The sequence below is a fragment of the Sinocyclocheilus rhinocerous genome, unplaced genomic scaffold, assembly GCF_001515625.1.
Source record: "Sinocyclocheilus rhinocerous isolate Xijiao unplaced genomic scaffold, SAMN03320098_v1.1 scaffold495, whole genome shotgun sequence".
Taxonomy (NCBI): Eukaryota; Metazoa; Chordata; class Actinopteri; order Cypriniformes; family Cyprinidae; genus Sinocyclocheilus; species Sinocyclocheilus rhinocerous.
In genome coordinates this window covers 512,264-522,530 of record NW_015629560.1, presented here as the reverse complement: position 1 = coordinate 522,530, position 10,267 = coordinate 512,264, and the positions used below count along the sequence as shown (strand labels likewise).

The window sequence follows — 10,267 nt, the reverse complement described above, 5'->3', positions numbered from 1 at the left end:
TTTTAGACCAGCACGCCCATGGGCGCACAAACGGGCGCAAATGCATTTGCTATTTAAACAATGTAGGCTACCTATTTGCTCGCGCACGAGCAGCTCTGTTTCCTCTCTGGAGATGCGTTCTGTCTTTGCGCTTGCAAATTCCGCCATGTAAATAGCAAATTCGCCATGGCGTGAGCACAACTGTCTCTTAAAGGGAATGGGAGATGAGACTCTGATTGGTTTATTGCATGTTATGCCCAAAGCACACAGATTACTCATTAAGAGAATAGGGGCAACCCTTTTAGACCATGCGCCGGGCGCGCTGACCGTTTTTCCTGTCGTTAAACTAGCAAAAGTGGATTCGGACACGCCCTGAGTGCACCTGCGCCGTGCGCTTTAGACCATGCGCTTAGATCATTAAAATAGGGCCCATAGACTTACTGGCACCCAAACCATATCTACAGACTAAAATATCATAAATGTGGGAGTGGGCTTTTTTGACCTGAGTCAGTATTTAACCACCCTAGCAACCACCCCAAATACCCTAGAAACAGCACAGGAACATTCAAAGAACACATTATCTATGGGTGGGGATGTAGGTGTTAGTGTTATTTTACTACTCTTACATTTACTACTCTCTTTCTGACAGACATGTGATTGCATTTGTTGAATGCTTGCAACATATGACACATTTGAAAAGATTAAGATTGTTGCTTGTAATGCAGTTGGGGCACTAAAATGTAGGTTTTAAAACAATACTTCAAATGGTTTGCCTTTAAATTATTAATTACAATTCACTCTTCACTCATATTTTATTGTAACTGTATCATCATATACCGTAGTAATACATATCATGTGTTGTCACTAAAATATCTGCATTGTATCATAGTATCTAAATAAACATAGTACTGAACATTGCCATATAGTCATTCATTTTGTATATTAATACTCCATATCACAAAATGTTCATGTTATAAACAGATGGGAGGAAAAATTGTATTTGAATGCTTTGGTGAGCAAACACAAAGTTTCTTGGGGGAGCCTAAAAGTTCTGAAAACAGAATTTATATCTACCATCTCAAATTATTTTAATTTCCTATTTTGAATTCACAAATGTTTTTGTAATTCTTCATTATGAATTCATAGGTGTCTTCTCAAGAGGTGAAGCAAGAGAACCCTCTGCAGTTTAAGTTTCGGGCCAAGTACTACCCTGAAGATGTGGCTGAGGAGCTGATTCAGGACATCACAAAGAAGCTTTTCTTCCTGCAAGTGAAGGAAGGCATCTTGAGCGATGAGAACTACTGCCCTCCAGAGACAGCCGTTCTGCTGGCTTCCTATTCTGTTCAGGCCAAGTTTGGAGACCACGCACCGGAAACCCACAAACCTGGATACCTAACGACCGAGCGGCTTCTGCCTCAGAGGTGAGTGGGGAAACTACTCAAAAACATTCATTCAGTGCCTTCTAATGATTAAGCCATTTTGAAATGACTCACATAAGAGGTGCTTATTCATGTTCCTGGAGGTCTACTTTCCTGTAGAGTTCAGTTCCAGCCCTGCTCCAACACACCTGTTTGTCATTATCAAGTGTTCTTGAAGATCTTAATTAGCTGGGCCAGGTGTATTTGATTGGGTTTGGTGCTGAACTTTGCAGGAAAGTCTCCTGAAGATCTAGGAATATAATTGAGCACCCCTGACTTAAATAGGTTACTTATATAAAAAAAAGATTTTAAACTTTTTAATCAAAAAAAGAAATTAATAGTGTGCAAAGAAAATGTATATTTTTAAATCAGCACAGATTAAAATCAAGTTGGCTAAACATATTTCCATTACAAATGCCATCATTTGGACATGTCAGCAGAATGCAGAGTTTTTAATCACAAACAAAATGATCAGAATTTAACATAATTTGACAAGGTTTAATGGTAACTTGTTACAATAAAATACTTTATTCAGAATTTTTTTGAAAGCACTTTACTACTGTTGCTACATATTAATGTAAAAATGAAAATAACCATATAAATATACACTTATCTATGCTTATTGTTGGTGCTACTTCTAACAATCTAAAACATTTTTTTAGGTATGTTTGAAAGACTTTTATTCAGCTTTATTATTCATTAACATAAACACAAGCATTTACAATGATGTTACGTAAAAATTATACCACATGTGAAAATTAAAATAAAATTAACAACACTTAAAATACATAAAGTTGCAAGTTTAACAAGCATATTTATTTATTTATTAAAAAATATGTAAAATTTTTTTTTTAGAATATAATAATCTTGTCAGATCTACAAAGAATTTGCAACTCCATTTGCATGTTTTGACCACTTTCAATTACTGATAAAGAAATCTGAGACTCTGAGGACCCTAAATAGACAGAAATTATTGTGAGAAGACAAAAATAGAAACAAATATGTTGTTGCAAGGTAATGATGAAAACATTTGTGCAGTTTTTATTATGTGACATCTTGAAAATGTGGTTCATATTTATAATATATCATATTTTAGCCCCAAATATATATATGTAATATGGTCACGACATTTTAGTCATTTTAGTCATTCTACCACAACCCACATGAAAACTAAGCATGATTTTATTATAGTAAAAGTAGTAACAATGGTTTTTGGTGAATTGTTTTACTACAAATACCATGGTTAAACTATGGTTAGTGTAACAAAACCGTGGTTAATTTATGGTTACCATGGTTTATTTGTAGTAAAACCATGGTTAATTTTCAAAATGGAAGGTGTGTTGATTTGATAGTCTGTGTTTTCAGAGTGCTTGACCAGCACAAACTCTCTAAAGAGCAATGGGAGGAGAGGATCCAGATTTGGCACGAGGAGCACAGAGGCATTCTCAAGTGAGTCTGACTTATATACTCCCATTCAGCACGTCTTCATGTCGTTGCACAAGCTTATAATTTCTTTGAATTTTGTGTCACCAGGGAAGATGCTGTGCTGGAGTATCTAAAGATCTCACAAGATTTGGAAATGTATGGCATCAACTATTTCGACATCAAGAACAAGAAAGGAACAGACCTGTGGTTAGGCGTAGATGCTTTGGGACTTAACATCTATGAAAAAGATGACAGGTAAGCACTTTTTGTGAGCCAGGCCTGGTTGTTTAGAAACAGTGTCAGGCTAGTTGGGGATATTGGGGTCAGCTGTCATGACCGTGTGGTTAATGACCTGCAGAGTAACTCTCCAAACCCACAACAAGCCAAACAAGTCAACACGAACACATAGTGCTTACTATTGAGAGGTCGTTGCAACTAAGGACTAATGGACCACAAAGTCTGTGATTTTTGTAATGTTTGTTGACAAAAAAAAAAAAAAAGACATTACAATAAAAAAGTTACAAAACTGTCAGTTGCATGAAATACATTTTGGCTGTTCTTCATTACTCAGGTTGACTCCAAAAATTGGATTTCCTTGGAGTGAAATAAGGAACATCTCATTCAGTGACAAGAAGTTCATAATCAAACCCATTGACAAAAAAGCTCCCGTAAGTCTTTGCATGAATGATTTTATGTATTTCTGAAATTATTGTATGTGGGCCAATGGCAAATAACAGCACTGAAGATGAAGGAAAAATCTTTTTTTTAAAATCACGTTTAAAATATATGTGTCAAGTTTGTTGAAATTAACTCTTTGTATTCATGCTGGTTTTGTATGGGTTAAAAAAAAACGTTTATACATTTTCATAAAAAGTTAAATTTAAATGATTAAATGATAATTGTCATGTGGTGTAACCATCAACAGTAAAATAATGTATTTTCCTAACACCTTGAATACATGTAAGTGAACATATCTTAAGCCTTATTTTCCAAAACATTAGATAGACAGACAGACAGACAGACAGACAGACAGACAGACAGATAGATAGATAGATAGATAGATAGATAAATAGATAGATAGATAGATAGATTTGACATTATGCATCCAAAAGATATCACAATGAATTGTAATTCAGAATTTAAAAACATTCTTCATGCGAGAAGTGTATTTTGGTAACACCTCAGTATAGGGACTAATTCTCACTATTAACTAGTTGCTTATTAGCATGCCTATTATTGGCTGTTTATTAGTGCTTATAAAGCACATATTCTCGACAGACAGACAGACAGACAGACAGACAGACAGACAGATAGATAGATAGATAAATAGATAGATAGATAGATAGATTTGACATTATGCATCCAAAAGATATCACAATGAATTGTAATTCAGAATTTAAAAACATTCTTCATGTGAGAAGTGTATTTTGGTAACACCTCAGTATAGGGACTAATTCTCACTATTAACTAGTTGCTTATTAGCATGCCTATTATTGGCTGTTTATTAGTGCTTATAAAGCACATATTCTCCATGACCATATTCTACATCACTAATCCTACCCAATACCTAAACTTGATGTTTATTGAGACAAAAGTCATAGTTAATGGTTTGCAAGAATTGGACTTTAAAGGGCTCTTCGGATGCAAAATTCACTTTTACATGTTGTTTGAACATAAATGTGTGTTGGCGGTGTTTGTACACATCCAATCTATAATGATAAAAATCCACCCAGTGTTTTTAAAAAAAATCCTTATAAATAATATCCCCTTTCTCAATTCAAGCCGATCTCAGGCCCCTCCCACGATAGTTGATTGACACTGGCGTTTTATCTTAGACCCGCCCTGAGTGAGCTGTGGCGAGTCCGCCATTGTTTCGACGCCAGAGCAGATGTAGACAAGAATGACTCCTAAGCGATTGCGGTGTTTTGTTGTTGGATGTAATAATGAACATAGCAGTCGTCATTTACTCCCGACATTTGAGCCGCTGAAGACGCAGTGGATTACGTTTGTTTCTGAAGGGAATGCTCCCCCGATCTACATAAATGCATCTATGTTCGCGCGAATCATTCATGATCCAGCTTCACCTCCAGAAGAAGTGAGTATAAGGTTCTTTAATGAATCTTTGCAAATCGCCTTTCCTAATAATGTGCAAGTTAGCAAGTTCCGCGGCTAAAGTTTACAGTCTCTCAGTGAAAGCCTAGTCACCCCACAGAAGAGAGGGGCGTGGTCAGCAGAGCTCATTAGCATTTAAAGAAACATGCACTAAAACGGCTTGCTGTGTGAAGAGCTGTTTTTGACAGCGTAAAAAGGGTGATGTTTTACACTACCAATGAGAAATTTTAACCAAAGTATGTTATAGACCAGTGTTACTCATTGCGCGGCTCGCGAGCCTCATGTGGCTCGCCAAGCTTTACTTTGTGGCTCGCATGGCAGTAAATAGGCTAATACGATGATATGATCCTGCAGTCAATACAGATATTTCATAAAAACATTAAAAACAAGCAGGGCTATAACATAACCCATAAAAAAAACTCACACTATGTCTACACCGGACGCGAGTGGCGCGATCCGACAAAAGACAATAGAACCCAGTGATGTTGTCTACACTGCTAATACGATGATATGATCATGCAGTCAATACAGATATTTCATAAAAACATTAAAAACAAGCAGGGCTATAACATAACCCATAAAAAAAACTCACACTATGTCTACACCGGACGCGAGTGGCGCGATCCGACAAAAGACAATAGAACCCAGTGATGTTGTCTACACTGCATGCGACACAATCCCCATCAGTAAACTGATGCCTCGTTCTATTTATGATCTATTTATCTATTTTAACTGTACTGACACTACGTTCAGATGATTTGCAACTGTCGCTTTGTCGCGTCAAGTGTAGACAGACTTTTAGTGCAGCGGGGCGCGGACATGGTCTGCTCTATTACAAATAATAATTTATATTTTAAAAAAAAATTCCTAAAACAGCGGCATTACAAGATGGAAATATAGACTAGAAAAAATATTTACACTTGCTCTGTCCTACATCCATGACACTAACTCACTGCGGAGGTGCCAGTTTTAATCTCTTAACTCCGAATGTGCACTTGGATGGTTAGATACATGATGGGCTAGTATAAAAAAATAAAATAACTTAAGGTCTTTCCAGCATTAAGGTAATCCTGTTAAAAGACATGCTATTTATGACTAGATGTAACTTTTGATACTTTGCGGTAAAAGTGGCTCTCTGATTGACTTTGCCCTATCAGTGCGGCTCCCATGAAAAAAATAGTGAAGACCACTGTTATAGACATTTCATTAAGACCCTAAAGAATCATATCAACTTGTGGAAAATGGGCATCCGATGACCCCATTAAAATAAAGTGTGACCTTTTTTTTTTCAATCAAGAAGGCTGGTTGGAATATATTTGACATATTATTTATGCAAAAGACATTATGAAATATGACACATTCTGTTCTCCCTCTTGTTCTTACAGGACTTTGTGTTCTATGCATCTCGTCTGCGCATTAACAAGCGCATCCTGCAGCTGTGCATGGGAAACCATGAACTTTACATGCAGCGCAGGAAACCTGATACTATTGAGGTGCAGCAGATGAAGGCTCAAGCCAGGGAGGAGAAACACCAGAGACAGATGGAGAGGTGAGGACACAATATTTATTGCCCAGAGTGGGTCATTATATAGCGATGACCAGCTGCCACCAGGAATGTCAGTGTAAAAATCGACGCGTTTCAGAAAGGCGGGGCATAGAGGAGAAACAATAATGTACAGTATGTGGAAAATAATGTGTTTTTTGAACCTTAAACCGCATAAACACATTTCATTACACCAAATACACAAAATAATGTTCTTTTTAGCAGCATCATGTGACCCCTTTAAATGTGTTTGCTGCCTTGCTACCTGTTTTCTTCCCAGAGCCCTGCTAGAGAATGAGAAAAAGAAAAGGGAGGCAACAGAGAGAGAAAAGGAGAGGGTGGAGAGAGAAAAGCAGGAGATGATGATGAAGCTTCTCCAGTTTGAAGAGCAGACCAAAAAGGTTGAAAGAGGTAAGAAAAAAAAGTATCTTTTTCTCTTCAAAAAAGTAATACATATTTTCTTAATGGTCTTGTTTGAAATTAACATTGAAATCCCAATGAAAACTGGAATGTCTTGTATCACTGAAGGTGTGTGTGTGTATATATATATATATATATATATATATATATATTTGATTTTTAAATATTAAAAAAAAATATATATAATTATTATTTGTAATAATACTTACATTGCATTATTACATTGCACATTTTATTGTATGTTAAATATATATTTAATTAATTAAATTTAGTTTTAAATATTTAATATAAAAAAACATAAAAAATAATGATTTGTAATAATGCTAATTATCATTATTATTATTATTAATATTATTATTAATATTATTATATTGCATATTTTATACAAAATGTATCACTGCAGAATGCTGCGATTGACCACCATACTAGTGCATGCTTGCAATAAACGATGTTGTATAATTGAATGACTGCTGCCCCCTAATGGTTGATTTTGTGTATTGTTCAGATCTGAAAGAGCAGTTTGAGAGGGCACGGATATTGGAGGAAGAGAGGCGGCGGGTGGAGGAGGAGGCGGCTCGTCTGGAGGCTGAGAGACAAGCGGCGCTGATGGCTAAAGAAGAGCTGGCCAGGCAAGCTGAGGACCAGATGAAAACTCAGGAGCAGCTGGTGAGCGGGAGACACCTTCACACACACAAAACACACCTTAAACAGTGACAGACTACATATACTGTGATGAATTGTGTAATGTAATTGGGAAGACCTTTTATTTATAGTGAACTGAAGCTTGATTGTTTTTTATACATAGGCAGCAGACCTGGCAGAATACACTGCAAAGATTGCCTTGCTGGAGGAAGCCAGGAGAGTCAAGGAAGAAGAAGCCAATGAATGGCAGAACAGGGTGAGTTTTGAACAGTATACACTACTAGATTAATGAAGATTTTTTTTTAATGTGTCTATTGTTGAAATCATAAAAGTGGAAAATATAGATACATTTTTCACCTTACAATGGACCTCTTCAATTCTCTCAGGCTAAAGAGGTACAGGACGATTTGGAAAAGACCCGTGAGGAGTTGCAGCATGTTATGTCGTCTCCTGTGGTTGCTACCCCCATGGCTGCGCCCATGATGGCCATGATGGAGGAACCCCTGGAGAACGATCATGATGATCATGAGGAGAACAACAGCACCTACAGTGCTGAGCTGCAGGTGGAGGGCATTGAGGACCACCGCAACGAGGAGGAGCGCGTCACAGAGGCAGAGAAGAACGAGCGCGTGCAGAAACAGCTCATGGTAACATGCCTATCACGTTTCCTCAAGCATGAATCCGGATTAGTAGCAAGGATTGTGATTCATTCCAATCATTCATCGAATTCTCATTCTGAAAAACACCTAAAACACATCCAGATTCATTCATTGATTCATTCAGTAACTACTTCTGGAGGGTCTGCAGTTTTTGAGGATTATGATTTATTTTAGAATTCATTCAAGAGATTTGTTCAACACGGAGATGTTCGAAATTAAAACTTGTCTTATCTTATTTTCAGTTACATACATAACACTTGTATTGGGGATTTTGATTCATCTCTGTGATTCACTGAATCTTTTGAACACCTAAAAACAGATCCAGATTGGTTCACTTATTTGTTCAGTAACTACTTCTAGAGGTTATGTTATATTTTATGTTTTGAGGAGTTTGAGTCATATCATTTATTCAGGAGATTCGTTTCAAAACAGAATTGTTCACATTTGATCCTTTTTAAGTTCATTCACATTCATATACACACATTACACTTACTTGCAGTGGGGATTTTGATTCATCTCAGTGATTCATTGAATCTTTTGAACACCTAAAAACAGATTAATTCACTGATTCATTCAGTAACCATTCAAGAGAGGAGATTAGATTTTTGTTGTTGTTTTTTATAAACCTTAAAACTGATTAGTTCAGATTAGTTATATTTTCTGTAGGCTACATTGTTAATCACGTGACCAGTAAGTTTTTTATTTTTTGAGCATTATGAGTCATTTTAGCATTTGTTTTGGAGATTCATTAAAAAACATAGACTCGTTCATTATTAGTCTTTCAGGACTCATTATTATCCTTTCGTTCTCAGTGACTCAAATCAGCGACTATAAAGAAATAAAAAAATTTAGTAAAATCAGATTTGTTCAGAGAGCTGAGTGTTGTTTTTTTTTTTCAACGATTTACAATTTGTTTAAAATTTCAATTCTTATTAACATTATATTAGTCTTCGTTAAAAGACATGACACAGTGTGTATATGAACAACACTCATACTTACATTCATTTGATTCATTAATGAACAACACATCTCGTTCAGTGGACTTATCTCAAATCAACACTTTCAGATCAGGAGCTATTTGTTCAGTTCTCAATTTTTAATTTCACTTGTCCCATTTGGGATGTACATTGTGACTAACTGTATCTTAAATTGCTTTTAGGCCCTGAGCTCTGAGCTGGCCGAGGCGCGAGATGACTCTAAGAAGACTAAGAACGACATTCTGCACAATGAAAATGTACAAGCCGGGAGGGACAAGTACAAGACGCTTCGTCAGATCCGCATGGGCAACACCAAGCAGAGAATAGATGAGTTCGAAGCCTTATAATGGCTGATAAATTCTCCAATAAACCTCGAGTACCAGCAGGACTTGCTGTTCAAAGGTGAATTGATCTAATTGACACAAATGGCCTCATTTGTCCTTGTCATTGAAAAGACTGGATTATTTACACAGTCTATGCACACTACACAAGTAGTGTAGGTTTTTTTTCTGACAAATATGGAAAACACAGTTATTCAAGGCACTAAAATGATATGTGTATGTTGTTCAAGTTTGCCTTGAGAACACTCTTGAGATCTTATTTATGCTAATTGTGCCAAAGGCTTTGGCTTGAGAAATCATGTCATCTTATATGGGAACCTTTTTATTAGTGCTAACTTAAGATCTTTTGCATTCAAAATGTGGTGCAGCTTCATGTTGTGTCCTGAAACACATCACTTGCTCACAAAATTGAGGTTTTATGTTTAAAACGGCTGAAAAGGACAAATCCAAAAACAAAAAGTGAAAATATATTATGATAGAGAATTATAGATAATTAACATGAATGCGATGAAATAGTGGCCATAACAAACAAGTCAATTGTTTTGAACAGATTTTGATTAAAGAAATGCTGCATAGTAAATTAGATTTGTATATTTTCTATGTAATATTTGAAAATAAATATATTGATTTGAATTCATTCTGCTGTCCGGTTACTGTGAGACTTAAAATGTATGGTTGTTGTTGTTCTTTTTACGTTTTGGTAAAGGTTGTTTTTCAAATAAAAGAAAAAAATGCAATCTAGGAAGACAGG

The 10,267-nt window shown here is 36.1% G+C and overlaps 1 protein-coding gene across 1 annotated transcript in view; it reads left to right on the top strand.

The window, feature by feature from the left end:
- The window catches only part of LOC107739227 (ezrin-like), a 22,777-nt gene extending 12,828 nt beyond the window's left edge, over nt 1-9,949 (top strand). Inside the window, exons 4-13 of the mRNA XM_016551251.1 lie at nt 1,126-1,400; nt 2,763-2,846; nt 2,931-3,077; nt 3,394-3,490; nt 6,320-6,483; nt 6,758-6,888; nt 7,403-7,563; nt 7,703-7,795; nt 7,926-8,186; nt 9,358-9,949. Of these exons, the coding sequence (XP_016406737.1) occupies nt 1,126-1,400; nt 2,763-2,846; nt 2,931-3,077; nt 3,394-3,490; nt 6,320-6,483; nt 6,758-6,888; nt 7,403-7,563; nt 7,703-7,795; nt 7,926-8,186; nt 9,358-9,522 (1,578 nt within the window). The 3' untranslated portion in view covers nt 9,523-9,949. The remainder of the gene's footprint in view (nt 1-1,125; nt 1,401-2,762; nt 2,847-2,930; nt 3,078-3,393; nt 3,491-6,319; nt 6,484-6,757; nt 6,889-7,402; nt 7,564-7,702; nt 7,796-7,925; nt 8,187-9,357) is intronic.
- The last annotated feature ends 318 nt before the right edge of the window (nt 9,950-10,267 follow it).